Genomic DNA, 16583 nt, shown 5'->3' with positions numbered 1-16583 from the left:
AAAAACCACCTATTTAAACTATGCTGTGATGGCATCAAACCCAAAAATAAACAAGCCAATTCAGGACAACAGGGGAATTTAGTTACCAGCTGATGGCAAGACAACAGCAAAGTGGGATATATGGAAGGCCTCTGCTCTGCAAGGTACCTCTTCAAGAAGCTAGTCATTGGGATCCATACTTAGAACTATCACAATCATCTCAATCCTCTTAATGTACCCCCCCAAATTTAAAATGCTTGCATAATATTTAATAGTATATTTAGGACACAAAGAAACTATTTTAAAGGGAACCATTGCAGGAAATAACCTCAGCAACAGATGTAAAACATGGAGGTATAATTTTATCCCCAGTTAAGGCTTTCTTCAATGACAGATCCATAGAGGATAATTTAGAATTTCATAGCATCTTCAAACAGAATGGCAACGTGCAGAAGACTACCACAGACTCTATTACGGCAAGCTATAAGTTCTGAGCCTAGGGGAGAAGCTTATTTGAGAAGAGCTCCTTTGGCTCTTAGGGACAGGCCCCTACGTGTAGTTATTTCCACCTTATGAAAGTTGGAACCCAGAGTTAATGATATACCTGGAAGGAAATTGGAAATGAAAACGATAAGCAATCCCTACAAGTAGGTGTTTCCTCTAATGTAGCTGACTGGCCATGTGACAAGCAAACAGTTGTGTAGAACTCTGTTCCTGTGTACTCTACTCTGTATTTATTTCTAATTAATAAGAACCTCAACTTAGTAGTGGCCATGCTATGCTGTGGGATTTGGTTTGGGAAGGTCTCTCAATCTCCAAGCCTCCAACCTTGTGTCCTTTGTTGGACATTCATTATGTACCTGTAATACCCTAGGACATGTGTCCACCAATTTCTTGTCTTTCTGCAACTCTACTCATCAAATGGAGTCATCTAGAACCCTGGATGCAACTTACTCATTCTGAGTGGCAGGCAGAAATATGCTAAGCCACTGGAAAATCAGGTTCAGAATGCTTCATCTACTAGTAAGCTAAGTGCCACAGACAATGTGGCCCAGAGCACTGCAAGTGAAAGGAGCTAAGGAACTGCTTGTTATCAGAACCAAAGGAAGGTGGTTTAAAGTCTTATTTAGAAATTCTTTGCTTTCTGGTATACTTGATTGCCACCCCTCCCCCCTTTCTGAGTATGAGGACTTAAATATTTGTCTCCTTAGTCAAGTTTAGTCATCTTACTTAGCCGGTAACATCACCTCCTGCTTGAGAGAGAGGGCCGAGAGAGGAGACAGGTGCATAAGGCAGACACTGAGGAACAGGGGCCCTCCAGAAGGAGCAGGCTATCCAGAGACAAGAGACCTTTAGCACCCAAATTAAAGATCACAACCATCTCAGAATTACCAGATGAACATCAGGATCACAGTGTGTCCTAGGAGGATGCGGTAACGGAACAGATCCAGGAAGCTCCCGGTCTCCTTGTAGCTCCTGTTGATTGGATATGTTAGAGAGAATGTGCACTTGAGCTTGCGGTTCCTCTTGGCAATGAGGTACAGAGCCTCTTCAGCCTCACTCAGTCGACCCTGGGAGTATAACCAACGAGGTGATTCAGGAATGAATCTGAAAGAGATGTCATTAAAGGCTGGATATTCATACAGGTGCACATGCAGAGCAAGGAGACAAACACCCCCTCAGTTGGTGTGTTCCCTCACCACAGTTAGGTTCTGTCTCAAGCCTGAAATGTGACTCTTTCCAATGATAAGGAGAGAGAACAACAGGGACACTCTGAACACTGGGCTGACATTAAATGGTGGCCTACTTTATCAGATGGAACTGAGAACATATTTTTCAAATATTTGTTTTTAAAAAAGGTAAATAGTTTGCATTTCTTCTTGAATAAATTTCAGTGAGTGAATGGCAAGTCTATAGTACCGAGTGACCAGGTTCCTCACAAAGCACAGGGTGGGGACATAGCTCTAGTCTACCCCCAGATGTTCTTAGAGTGATATAGTAGTGGCAGTGTTTCAGTCTTATCTGTTTTTTGTTCCCCACCCCCCAGAGACTGTAGAGTGGGTTGGCATCAAATTTGCTATGTAGTCTAGGCTGGCCTTGGACTCAAGACCCTTCAGACTGTTGGGATGACAGGTGTAGACCATCATGCCCAGACAATGGGAATTTTAATCTCTGGAGAAATCTCACATTACGACAGAAATCTTCAGTATATCATCAAACAAAAATTACATGACATGTTATTTAGGAGGGAGATGTTACTTTAAGACTACATATAAAAATGAAACAGTTTATTACATCTTAGCCAGTTTTGAATGTTTACTGTTTCAAAGTACTCTAATCATCCAACATACCAGTTTTAGTATGCCCTGAGGACCTTTCATGACCCACCAAGATCTTGAAGAATAAAAGTTATTTTCAGGTCAGCTTCTAGTTATAAAACAGCAGACACTTTCAAATAGAACCACAAAGTGTTAAACAACTGTATTGCCACTGGTATCTTCACAGTTTCAAAGCTTAGATACTACATAGCTTTTACTTCATTATTCTGCATGCACTTTTAGAAGACTTCTCAAAGACGAAACTGTGGCAGAATGGAAGCTTTAAAAACTTGTTTTGGGGGATGGAGAGATGGCTCAGGGGTTAAGGGCACTGACTGCTCTTGCAGAGGACCCGGGTTAGAGTCTCAGCACCCATACGGTGGCTACAAACGGTCCTTAACTCCAGTTCCAGGGGAATCCGAAGCCCTCTTCTGATCTCTGTAGCAATGCATGACACAGGTGCACTCACATACATGCAGGCAATACACTCATACACATAAAAAAAAATTTTTTTTGTCCTTTTGAGACAGGGTCTCCCTGTAGCCCCAGCTGTCCTGGAATTCACTATGTAGACCAGGCTAGCCTTGAACTCACAGAGATCCGCCTGCCTCTGCCTCCCGAGTGCTGGGACTACAGGCGTGCGCCACCATACCCGGCAAAATAAAATATTTTTTAAAAAACTTGTTTTGGTGTGTGCATGTGTGTGTGTGTGTGTGTGTGTGTGTGTGTTGTATACATGTGCATGTGTATAGGTATACATGCGGGTGCATGCAGAGGCCAGAAAAGGATGCCAGGTGCTCTACTCTATCACTCTCTGCCTTACTCCTTTGAGGCAGGATCTCTTACTGAACCTGGAACTAGGCTGGTAGCCAGCAATTCTTTCTCTGCCTTCCTCAGTGCTGGGATTACAGGGGCATGTGGCCACACCTGGCTTTTTACCTGGGTGTTGGGATTTGAACTCAAGTCCTCATGCTTGTACAGTAAACATTCTTACCCATTGAGCCACCTCTCCAGCTCCAGAAGTCTTCTTTACTAAACACAATATCAAGTACCTTTTTTTGAAGTAAAAAATTTCACTTTCTGCCAAAAGTGAAATTTTGATGAATAAAATTGGTGGGTTTTTTTTTTCCTCCAAATTACCATACTTCTCCATAAGGATAGTGAATTAACAATTAACACTACAGGATTTAGAAGCTTAGTGGACAGCCACTCTGTATATAGCCATTTAGTGAGTATTTCCATCGTGTGCAGAACAGTATATGGGTGCTAAGAGGAAAGATGCTGGAAACAAAAAGCAGTTCTCACAGAAGTTATACAACTGGGGAAGAGAATACTTAAGAACAACACTGGACTGTTTAACAAAGCAAGAACAAAAGCTGTCCGCAATGTTTTGGAAAATCTTTCATTCACTCCCTTATCGCCATTCAGTTACTGTTACTTAAAAGTAAGTACATAAGTCAACACTGTTCTTTTGGAGGCAAGGTCAGCCAATTATCAGTTGGATCAATCGGCCTAAAAGCACAGAGCTACTATGTACAATTATCTGATGAAGTCTCAAAATAAATAAAAGAAAGAACTACAAGAAGATAACCGCCCTGCCTATATATAGAAAATATGCAAAAATATTTAAATCTGCGCAGACTTGGAAGGGGTAGAAAAGAAGCAGTAGGAAGCATATCAGAACACCAACAGTGATTGTCTTTGGTCAGTAGTCACATACTTCCTAAGCCTCTTTGTGTTTCCAGAATTGTTTATAAGCAACAAAAAATTCTTTTAAAACTTTGTAAATCACTTTGAAAATATTTGAGCGAGAGACAGAGACAGCGACAGAGAGACAGAGAGACAGAGACTAAGGCTTTGGAATTTGACCCTAGGTAGTATAATTATTCTGCTTGGAAATTTTTACCTCAATCATGCAAACTTAGGAAGTTGTGTTTCTCTGTATTCTGCAAGGCAAATAGTTCATTTATACAAAGGGTCACTTACTTTCAATGGCAGATTTGTGACTATGAGCTCCAAAAATGCAGACTATACATACAGAACAGTAAGGGATGTTGTTAAATGGGAAAGTAGGCATTTGAACACGACAGTGCTTTCTACAAAGCATCCTGGTCATCTCTGCCAATGGGGACCTTCAGAAGCAAATGCTTATTTAATAAGGTTCTACTCAAATGTTCTGAAACTATCTGTAAAGGAAGCCAACCTTTATAAATGAAGAGGGTGCTCATTTTCAGAAAAAAAGCTAATTCAAATATTATGAAAATAACAATTTCTTTTGTTTTTACCTATCCTTTTCAAAAATGTGTATATGGTGTATGTCTATGTGTGCATGTCTGTGTGCAGTGGTCAGAGGACAATCACAGGTGCTGGTCCTCTCCTTCCAACTTGTGGAGACAGGGACTCTTGTTCACGGCTCTGTATGTCAGACTAGCCATCCTGCAGGCTTCTAGGGAGTCTCCTGTCTCCACATCCCATCTCGATGTGGGGTTGTTGAGATTACAGATGTGCACTTTGGTGCCTGGCATTAGTGGGGTCTAGGGATCTGAATTCAGGTCCTCATATTTATGTAGCAAGCTTCTCTTCTGTTTTTTTTTAAATTATTTATTCAATAATCACATACTTAGAAGAAGCATTTCACTACATCAGCATTGACATATTCAATAACAATTTTCTGAGCTAGGATGCATCTCTTACAAAATTGGCTGTACATTTTCAGGTTTACAATTGAATTATTACAGTTATACAATATTGTACTAAGTATAAACCCTATAAGACATAAAATTAAATGAGATCTTTAAAAAAGATCTCTATTATTAAAATACAGAGTTTCATACAGAAAACTTCATTTTTAATGCAATTGACATTAAGATGTTTGCATATGCATTTCTAATCTCTATATATCAGATTATTATTAGTCACAGACGGTTACTTTCTGAGCTCCTTGGCATCGAGCATGGATATAAAGTCATCAGGTAGATTTCAATGATAATGCTTTGTACATCTACTAACCATTAAGGAACAAATTTTTATGCTTTGAAGAGGATACATACAGCTTTAACATATTCAGTAACACACTCCAGAGCAACAGTACATCCATCTCTTTCACAAGTGGGTTCAAGTTTCTAGGTTCACAGTTGTATTAATATAGTTATATATTATTGAACTCAGTATAAGCCCTGTAAGACATAAAGTTGGATGAGTTTTTAACCTTTAAAAAAGATCTCCATTTCATTTAGAATATATTGTTCCTTGCAGAAAGACTCATTGTTTTTGCTATCAACACTGAGATGTGTCTTCTGGTTTTTAAACATGGTGTTTCTGTATAAAACAAGCTGGTGTGGAGCTTGCTGTATAGCCAGGCTGCCCTAAAACTTGTGATCCCTCTGCTTCATACTCCCAAGTACTGGGATCACAGGCATGTGCCAAAGTGCCCAGCTGAAACTAAGGAATTTTAAGCTAGGTTAAGTGCTTCGAGTAAATAAATAAAGAAGCTATGACGCTAGTGTAATGTGACTTTAAAAAAAGGTTGCTGAGGGCTAATTCTGAAAGTGATTACAAAAGTTTTTGTGCCAACTTCTGTCCATGGACGTGAACAATCTACTGAGTGGAAGGCCCTGGGTTTTGATGCCGAGGAAAAGCAATCATGGAGCAGAGTATACTATGATGCTGTGTAGCTCTCACTTTAGAATGAGAGACCTGGCTTTAGCATGAGATAACAATGCAAGAGCCATTCAAAAGGTTCAGATTTTGTGCTATGGAATTCAGAAAGGAATGACTTGTAGCGGGGATATGGTCAGGAAAAGCCTGGGTAGTTGAGCAATCAGGGGACTAATTAGACGACCAGAAAATGGGGATTTGGTCAATGATAGAGCAGTTTGGGCACCTAGCAGAGGCATGGGGTAGAAAAGCACACAGGGCATGCTGAGAACACCACATAGCTTAGCAAGCCTGAACAGAGAGCTTGGGGAACAGGGCCGGGAGCAATCTGTGGGAAGTCTTGTATTCCAGATTTAATGGAATAAGACTACATTTAAATCTCATGTTTCCTTTTTCCTCTGTTTTCTATTGTTTATGTTCTGAATTCATTTCCTGGTGAGGACGTGTCCTTACCTAGCACTAAGCAGTAAGTTAACTCAAACTAGACTCAGAAAAGGCACAGTGGCTTATATTATACATTGAATCCATACTGCTGCTGAAGGAAAGACAAAAGCCAGTCTAGGTACAGAAGTGTGAGCACTACTAAATACTTAAAAACCCATTCATTCACCAATATTTATATGAATGCTTATTAACTCAATGCACTATATGAAGCACCCCTTTATTGCTTTAAAATGTATAATATGCAAGCTAATAAAGCACTGTTAGTGTCCCCTTCTAATAAAATTACCTCACTGCAGTCACATATCTTAATACCTTTAATGAACTTCTTGTTCTGCTACATGCATTTCTGCACTTAACAATTCTGTTTTCAAAGACACCACAGACACAAACTTCAGTTCAGTTTCCATCAAATCTCAGTTTCAAACGTGAATAAAGAGCTACTAAATTACAGAACAATCTAAATTAAAATATCACTGTCTTGTTTTATGGCACAGAAGAAAGCTGAGGTACAATGAGCTGAACATTTTGTGTATGCCAAAGATTTTAGTGACTAAAGTTAGAGATCTTGATACCTTAAGGAAATCTTTTGCTGGCCACATTAAAATTTGCTTAGTGGGCTGAGGTTGGTGGCTTCCCATCACAATGTGACACTTGAGCAGTTGTTTCTAGAGCCCACATGGGTCAGGGAATCATCCTTGCACAGTTCTGAGTACTTTAAGGAAGTCCCCTATAGACTTCACATTTAGAGGCTGTGAAATGAGACTCGTGTGCAAGATGGACAGTTGTTGCTACATGTTCAGCATGAATACTTGGCTCCACAGTATCAGAGCTCAGCTGCATACCTAGCCTACGGCCCCATTCAGCCTGAAGATCTAGAAGCTTAAGACATTAGGTTGAAAAATAAATTACCAACAGCCTAAAAGTCAAAATGCAGTCTATTGTGAGATTACTTTAAGCAAGGGATACCTGCACTCTAATTAACCAGCATTTCTCTTCCTGGGAGTGGCCAAGAACAAGAGAAAGAGTGCTTGCAGAGTTTAGTCTTCGCAGCTAGACATGCTCCTGGAAAGGAACAGCATCACTTACTGACTCCCATCCTCTGGAGATATTCCTTCTATTTACTGAATTAAAAAAATTCCAAGGATAAAAACTACTTACAAAGATAAGAGAAAGACCACTGTTCCCTGAAGATTAACCAGAACGGCTAGAGTCCTCCAGGAGCGGATGAAGTATCCTAACATGGCATACTGGGCAATGCCAACAGCAAAGAAAAGGCCTCCAATGGATCCTAATGCAGAGAAAAGAGAAGTGTCACTGGAGAAGACCACCCATGGTGTCCTTTCCAACCCTGATCATAGTACCAGCTCCTAGTTAGCCTTCAGCCCTGCCCTGCGAGTGTGAGAGGCAGAACAGGAGAAAAGCCTATAGGAACTCCCAGCATCAGATGATAAAACTTCAAAAGAGGCCAGAAAATAGAAGGATGGCCGAAGAGCATATACCACACATAGACAGGATGAACTCTAAGGCTTTGGCCAAATGCTTTCTGCACTGAATGCTGTACTGACATCTACCTGAACCTGTCTGTGGATGAGGATGGATGGAAATGTTTTTCCATGTGGATGATGTGGTTTTAGGTTACGCAGTTACTATAGTGCTGGGTCTTAATCTTTAAAAATAATTTTTAATGTCTACTTATTTATTGTATGTGTGTAGGATATGTGTGGCATAGGTACCGTGGTGCACATGTGGAGGTCAGAGGACAACTTGCAGTAGTCAGTTCTCTCCTTCCACCAGGTTGGTCCTGCGGATCAGATTCAGATCAGGCCTGGTGGCATGTACTTTAACCCTGTTAGTCATCTTGCCAGGCCCTGGGTCTTAACCTTATCACAGAGGCTGTTCTTGAAATCCTCACCTCAAATCACAAGCCATGCCAAATTTTCCTATAGCCTTTCCCTATTTAGTTTATCATCATCAGATGTATGACACTTTGCATTTATTGATTTGTCTCTCTCAAGTAGAACATAATAAGCTTTTTGAAGCATGGATTTTTCTTGTCAGTATACTAATGAAAAAATATCAACCAAGGAACTGTAAAATCATGTGTTTTTTGAAATGTCAAGATGAAGATTAAATGCACTGGTTTCTCCAATATTCTTGCAAATTCTATAACCTCTAATATCCTCTATATAACTACTATTATCACTCTTAGTAGGTTTTTGAACTATTTGTTGAGCAAAAATGGTTTTGTATGCATTGTTCTATGAAACCATTATGAACCACATACTGAAGCAAAGAAACAGCTCATACAGGTTAGGGGAAAGTGTCTACAGACAGGGCTCTACATGGCAAGGCCAGGACCTGTACCTTGTCTGTCTGCATTCTAAGCTATTCGTGTCTCCTTTTCTCTGGAGAGGTTATTTCTATGGCATCTCATAGTAACAGGGCTTTGTTGGTCTTATTCTAAAAATGTTCTATGTTAATTTTATAAATGTGTTTTCTTTGACTACTGTCCATAGCTTACTGTTCTATAACAAAAATGATGATTTTTATATTACTTGTCCCAGCTAGGAAAAGGCAGAGTGCCAAAAGTAGGGGTGAGGTGATGGCCTGCTCAGTGTGCTCAGAGCACATGATCCAGTGAGTAAGTGAATAGGGATAGTGTGATTTCCCTGGAAATTTAAGATCATCAATAGCTATCACAGGTTCATCAAACAGCACCCGCCTTCTAAGGATAAAGCTTCCCTGTCATTTCTGGGAGTAGTTCTGAGCATTCACTATCTACCTACAACAATGTAGACAAAAAGAACACAGTTGAGAGGATGAGATGTTTTCTCAATGCTGAAAAAGAAATAGTACCTACCTCAAAAGGTAGTTTTAATTATTAATAGTTTCCTATAAAATAATGCATGTTATAAAAATGTTATAGTGTCTGCATTTTCTACTTGCTGTGATGAAAGCAACTTAAGGGGAGAAGGACTCACTCTGACTTGCAGTTTTCAAGGGTTCCAGCCCATCCTAGAGGGGAAGGCACAGTGACGGGAGTGAGACTACTTGTTCACAACTGAGTGGATCAGGAAGCATGGGGAAATGGATGATGGCATGCGTTCATCTTTCTTCTTATTGTCTTTATTTGGTCTGGACCCTCAGCCCTGGGATGGTGCCACCTGTTTCGGGATGGGTCTGCCCTCCTCAGTTAATCTTTTCTGGAAACTCCATCACAGACATGTCCCAAAGTGTGCCTCACTAACTACCCAGGTGTACCTTAACTTAAGCATGTTGACGATCAAAATGAACCATTACAATATGGGTTTGGGTTTATACCCTTTAATCTATTCACTGATGGGGGAGGGGGGAGGAGGGAAGGAGGCAATCTGGAAGTCTCTAGTTGTTATCTACTTCAGAATATTCTCTGCCTCACTTTCCTTTTGAAGAACCCTTCAGCCATATTATGGCAAAGAACTGACCACATCTTATTTTACCTTTGTATTTCAAGTGAAGGCTGCTAATCACAGTTCCCTTAGCTGCAGGGATAACCCCAGGTAGACCAATCAGAGCTCTTATAATTTTAAATACTGTACTTGGAGCTGATATACCCGACCTCTGGCTAAGTAGAGGGCATTTTCAGAGAGGATGGGGAAGAGAGATGGAAAGCATCTAACTTCCTGCTTTCAGACATCTAGGCCTAGCTCCATAGTCATGTGATGCTGAGCAAACCATTTCCCTCCTATATACACTCTTTAGAGTTGAGCCTCTGATACAACTCATGAAAACTTGTATCAACTGAATATGATGGACAAGAGGACACAATTCAAACGTGTCTAGCTTGGTGATTTATATACTGTGATTATATTACACAGTAAAGGATCCAGATGATAATGTCAACTTTAGGTGGAAAGAAAGCAGTACTTAATTTGAGGAGCCAATAGACAGTCACAGTTAATGTCCAGCCAGAGGTCATACATATGTGCCTATGAATGGCAGCAGGGAGGAGGCAGAGTTGCGGGTATGACACGGCTGTGAGGCATTTGGCTCAAACAACTAAAGTAATTGAGGATTTCAAGTGCCCTTTGCATAATTCTGGAACACCATGCGTGATTTGGTTACTGTTATGGACCTCTGGGCCTTTATGATTTTCTTCATTTATTTTCTACTTGCTTTTAATAAATTTCAAGTCTCTGATTCTTGTTCAACTAGCATTAGCTAAATTTTGGCAGGCTAGAAAATAGTGGTTGTTCTGACTTTATTTTGTAAAAGGCACCAACGACCAACCCAATTTTCAGACCACACCCTGAAGTCTTCCTCAGGCCTCTCTCCTCTGCTAACCTTCAGCAAGTTGCAGCCCACCCTAAGCTAGCTCCATTCATCTTCTTCCTTCTCCCCTGCAGTGCCCACCTTGTCTGAGCCCCCACTGGATTCACACAGCCAACTACACAGCCCCCTGAACCATCTCTCAGTTTCCACTCTCTCTTGCCCATTCATCACACCTCTCTAAGAGCAATGTCTCTGTACACAAGGTCTACAGCTTCCTTGGGTGGCTTACAACCTGGCCTGACATCATCAACCTCCCAATCTTACTCCCTCCGCTCTTCCCTTGACTCTCCATATGCACCACAAGCATCCTTCAGGTGGAGAAAAGCTCACATCTGCCTCAGGCCTTGGTCTTTGCCACTCTACCTACTAGAGTGTTCTTTTCCTGAATTTAGCATGCTCAGGTCTTCCTCATCATTCATGTCTTAGATCAAACATATATACTGAGGTTTTCTCATACCATCCTAGTTAATGTAACTACTCTTTTTTTGGTTTTTAAAAAGTATTTTATTATTTTATTTTTATATGTATGAGTGTATTGCCTGCATGTGTACAAGTGCATCCATGTCCTGCAATGCCTGTGGTGGTCAGAAGGTGTCAGATCCCTTGGAACTGGAGTTACAGATGGTTGTTAGCTACTATGTGGGTGCTGGGACTTGAACCCAGGTCCTCTGCAGGAACAGTTAGTGCTCTTAACCACTGAGCCATCTCTCCAGCCCCTTAATGTAACTAATCTTGAAACCACTGCTCAGTTTAATTTTCTCCATTGTCTTTAGAATTTTTGGAAATGGCCTACTTGTTCAGCTTCCCCTAATTAAAGAATAATCTCCATGACAGCCAGGTCCTCCCTCCAACCCCTGATCTGCCCTTTCTCTTTTTATTCAGCCCATGATTGCTGCTCAGGTGATGATGTTGCCCACATTCAGGGTGGGTCCTACCCCCTTAGTCAATCCACTCTGTAAATGCCGTCACAGACACACCCAATGGCCTCATTAATATGTCCACAGTGTTTATTAATACAATCAAATTAAAATTTGAAATTAACTATCATATTTTGTTATAAGAAGATATTAAGAAAACAAATCATAAACATATTAATATGGAGAGCTGGGTCGGCAGTTAAGAGCAAGGCTGCTCTTGAAGAGGATCCAGGTGTGGTTCCCAGCACCCACTTGGCAGCTAACAACTGTCTGTAACTCCAGTTCCAGGGTATCTGATGCCCTCTTTTGACCTCCATGGGCACTGCATGACTTGGGTGCGCTTACATGCAGGCAATACATTCATACATATAAAGTAAAAATAATAAATAAAATATTTAAAAATATATAGATTACCATGGAGCTTTCACAGCTCTGATACTTTGCTTGGTGTCTCAGTTCTCAGCACTTTCAGTTGGCCCTGCTCTTCTTGTTACGCAGCACACTGCAAGCGGAACAACAGTGTTGGCTCCCGTAGGCACAGTTGCCTTTTACTTCACACACACACTTTGCATACTTTTTTCTATAGATGGCAAATATTTAATAATCAAGCATAAGTTTTCTAAGTAATTTTTTTATTCCTAATGATTAGGCTATTGCCAATGACTACCCTATTGCTGGACATTTAGACTTTTTTATTTGTTTCGTGTTTTTGTTTTTCCAAATTGTAGCTTGTGAGGATATTTGAAGCCATTGGGGTTAAGAAGCTTGTGCTAGTAAAAAAAAAAAAACCAACCTGAAGAGGAAGGCTAAGGACGGCTTCTGGGGAAGTCCTGGGCTCATGAGAAGGGAAGAAGCAAGCTGCTCACAGGGGGCTCTGTCCCATCAGGCCTTCTTTCTGTCCAGGTCCAGGTCTCCAGGGAGCTCTCACACTCACACTTGCTCTTAATTTTACATTGAGCTTGGCAACCATCTGGCTCTACTGTTACAGTTATTTTCCCCTTTCTTCTGTTTTTTTCTTTGCTACAGAAAATCTAATTGCCTCACCTTAACCCAGCATTAAAGACAAGAATGGGAGGTGAAAGCACTTCAACAGAAATCTTTTCACTGGCTTTAGGTGACTGGCAAGGAAACAAGAGAACAGGGTTTCTTTTTGCTCAATAGATACAAAAGGATAGGAATAATTGGGTAATCTGCAAGGGGGAGAAGGGGATACATCTTATAAATAAAAGCATTTTCATGGAACGATGAAGCAAATGTGAGTTTAATAATGTAGAAGATAAATGAAAACATACAGTTATGATGTGCTATGTGAGCATGGCTTTGGCCCTCAGGACAACTGAAACTGAAGGGAAAAGTCCCTTGGGTCTGTTGAGCGTACAGTGAATGACTGTGGTCACCCTTTGACTTCATTATTTAGGAAAATGACATTGAAGTCTTAATGCAGAATGGAAATTTTGAGGAAGTTTTCTGACTGGTCCTTGCTTGAGGGCCGGACTAGGAGGAAAGTAGTGTATTCTAAAAGGCTTTGTTTGGGAGCTGCTACAGATCAGGCAAAACATAAAAGAGCACCATGTGAGGGGTCAGCAGAAAGTCTACACAACTAGGATGAAGCTGGCGCTACACCTCCTTCATCTCAACAGTGGCTTCATGGACACACCAACAGGGCAGGAGTCCATTCTGTTTAGCGTTTGTCCTTACCATAATATCAATTAGAAACAACCAGTTGACCAAGCCAGTACATGAGGTAGCATTCTGAAATTCTAAAAGGAAAGTCCTCAGGGAACAGTGGGAATTGTGTATGCCTGGGCACGGGCCAGACCCAGGTCACAATCCTGGCCCTATCAGGTATGAGTTGTGTATGAATGGGCATATCACCTCACCATTCACAGGCTCAGCTTCCTTACTAATTAAATGAAAGCAGATATCCTCAACTTGTAAGCTATAGGGCAAGAATCTAGTGTGGGATGTGGCATGTAACAGAAGCTCAGCAAAAGACAGCTGGCACTGTGCATTAGTTCTAAAGAGAGACAATGGAATTCCTACATAGATATTGTCCTTAAACATCTTTGTTAATCATAAGGCCAACTTCTTTCCCACATAAGAATATACCAATAACTGTACAAGAATGTACCAATGACTGGCAAGTGAATGAAAGTTTAAAAAAAATCTCAAAAAGTTATTATTACAAATCAATAATCCAAAAGGTAGAGTTTTAGACACAGGTACTCTCCTAAGACAATATGTTAAGTCAAATAATCGTGTGTGTGTGCGTGTGTGTGTGTATCAAAGGCATGCATGTAGAGGTGCACATGCCTCTGTGTGTGGAGGCCACTGGTCTTTATTACTCTCCACATTATTCTTTAAAACAGGGTCTCTCACTGAACTTGGAGCTTGCGATTTTAGACAGACTAGCTGGCTAGCAGGTCCTAGGGATTCATCTATTTCGACCTCACCAGCATTGAGGTGACAAGCATGCACTGCCATATCCAGCTTTTACATGCATGTTAAGGATTTAAACTGAAACCCCTATACCTGCACAGTATGCACTGCACCCACTAAGCCTCTCCCCACTCCCTAAATTCTTTTTAATTTTTTACTGAAGTTTTGTGCATTTCATACAGAACATCTTAATCATCTGTATAACCCCTTCCCCATTGGCCTCCTCCCATAGCTCTCCTGCCCTTGAGTTCACGCATTCTATCATTTGTGTTATGACCTATCATGTCAAGTTAGTGTCCCCAGGTGTCCCTCAGTGCAAGTTCACTCACTGGGATCTATTCAGCCTATCTAGAGTCCCTCCCTTTAAGAAGATCTGCTCTTCTTCACCCAGCAGTAATCAGCTGCCAATAATTCTTCAAATAAGATTGGGGCCTGCTATTCATTTCCACAGTTGTGCTGGGTTTTTGTCAGCCTAAGTTTGCATAGATCTTGTGCATGCTGACACCACTGCTGTAGGTTTGTATGAGAAGAATCCCAGGAGCCTGTAGGGCTATTTCCATATGGTCATGCACCTCCTCCCTGGCTCTTACAATCTTTTTTGCCCCCTCTTCCACAATGGTCACTGAGCCCTGGGTGGATGGATTTTAATATTGGAGTTCTGTCCAAGGACCCACACTCTGCAGACTCTTATTTTCTACATTTTGGCCATTTGTGACCTTTCGTTTTCCTGGCCCTCTGTTACATAGGGGAGCTTTGTTGATGAGAATTGAAAGATGCATTAGTGTTCTCTTCATCTCTTAGTCTATGTTTCATGAGTCTTACATGTAAAGGTTGCATCCTAGCTGTGCCACTTAGGCTTGGGCAATTCACAGACCATCTCTGTGTGTGACCACTTGTGGAACTCTGTAATAATCTCTGTTGAAAAAGAAGCTTCTTTCATGGGTGGTGACTGGGACACTGTCTATAAATTTAAGGATCCATATTTTGCACATAGTAAGAAATTACATTTGTCTAGGGATGTGACAGCCTTGGGATTTTCTCTAAGATTTATGACTTCTCCAGCTATATGTATTTGGCTAGGTTTCAAGTACCACACATGAGTTTCTCCCCATTGAGTGGGCTTTAAGTCTAATTAGGTAGCTGTTGATTACCCCCAAGATAAAAGTACCACTAATATGGGGGCTGGAGTGATGGCTCAGTGGTTAAGAGCACTGACTGCTCTTGCAGGGGACCCGGGTTCAGTTTCCAGCACCCACATGGCGGCTATGAGCTGTCCTTAACTCCAGTTCCAGGAGACTTTGAAGCCCTCTTCTGACCTCCGCAGCATTGCACAACACGGGTGCGCTTACATACATGCAGGCAATACACTCATACACATAAAATAAAAATAATAAATAAAATATTTTTTAAAAAGTACCACTACTGCACCAATATTGTTTGCTGTGCTGGTCACTGATGTGGTTGTTAGGTCTTGAAGCTGGGGTTGGACCATCAATTGATGTTCTCCCTTAGCAGCTTCCCTAGTGCTCTTCAAAGCTATGAGAGCTAGCCTTCCAAGAGGTGGCTTCCAGGGTCAGTTCCAGCTCAGTTGCTCCTAAGCCTGTGTCCGAAGTACGTCCTGTCTTCAGCAAGGTCTTACTTTCAAGTTCTGGGAGGGAATCAAGGGCTGTGGCAACAGCCTGTATAATTTTGGGAGTCTCTTGGACTACCCTGGTCAACAGCTCAAAGGAAGGCTTCTCCTGTCTGGCACTGTTTCTTGTTATGTATCCTCCAGCTATACACACAGACTCATATAAAGATACTGTATGTATAATTTTTCAGTGAGTTTTTGGACTAATACAATTCCCTCTGATTTTTTATATTGGTTAGGCACTATTTATCTCTCCTCTCTCTCACTCCCTGTCTTATCCTCCCTCCCTGCCCTCCCCATTTAAAGTGTCCCCATTTCTTCTTTGATAATTCCTGTCTGCTACAGTCCCACCTCTCTTGAGCTTCTTCTTCCTCTTTATCACCATAGTTCCTTACATAGCCCTCGCTCTCTCCTCCATTTAACTACTCCCATTTTACACGTTTCTCCCTTAGTAACACCTGCCTCCTACTGTTTTCTCTCTCGGGTTCCTTCTTTCCCTTTACCTCCCTGGTTATCTTCTATTTTCCTGGTCTTGCAGTTACATTAGGATATGTACTCACTTATAGATTTGGTGCTAGGTCCAAAAGTGAGGGAGAACATGTCTTTTGTTTTCTGAGTCTGTGTTACTTCACTTAGTATAACACTTTCTAGATTCATCCATTTACCTACAAATTTCATGATTTCATCTTTCTTAACCACTGAGTACAACTCCATTGTGCAAATGTACCACATTTTTGTTATCCACTTGTCAAGTGAGGGACACTTAGGTTGCTTCCATCTCTTAGCTATTGTGAAAAAAATAGCAACAAACATGGATGTACAAGTGTCTCTGCAATAGGATGAGTTCTTTGGGTATATGCCAAGGAGTGGTATAACTGGGTCAAATGG

General features: G+C 41.1%; 1 protein-coding gene across 2 annotated transcripts in view; it reads right to left on the bottom strand.

Moving 5' to 3' along the window:
* Slc22a15 (solute carrier family 22 member 15) overlaps positions 1 to 16583 on the bottom strand; it is a 103984-nt gene that overhangs the window by 31411 nt on the left and 55990 nt on the right. For both annotated transcript variants that reach the window (XR_003849701.1, XM_008834023.3), the window contains exons 5-6: positions 7557 to 7686; positions 1372 to 1587 (exon numbers count right to left, since the gene is read on the bottom strand). Coding sequence is in view for 1 of the 2 variants with exons in the window: in XM_008834023.3 (XP_008832245.2) it covers positions 1372 to 1587; positions 7557 to 7686 (346 nt within the window). In the remaining variant the exon portion in view is untranslated. The remainder of the gene's footprint in view (positions 1 to 1371; positions 1588 to 7556; positions 7687 to 16583) is intronic.

This window comes from Nannospalax galili, unplaced genomic scaffold (genome assembly GCF_000622305.1).
Source record: "Nannospalax galili isolate Female #2095 unplaced genomic scaffold, S.galili_v1.0 scaffold475, whole genome shotgun sequence".
Lineage (NCBI taxonomy): Eukaryota > Metazoa > Chordata > Mammalia > Rodentia > Spalacidae > Nannospalax > Nannospalax galili.
This window is presented reverse-complemented; position numbering and strand designations above follow the sequence as displayed.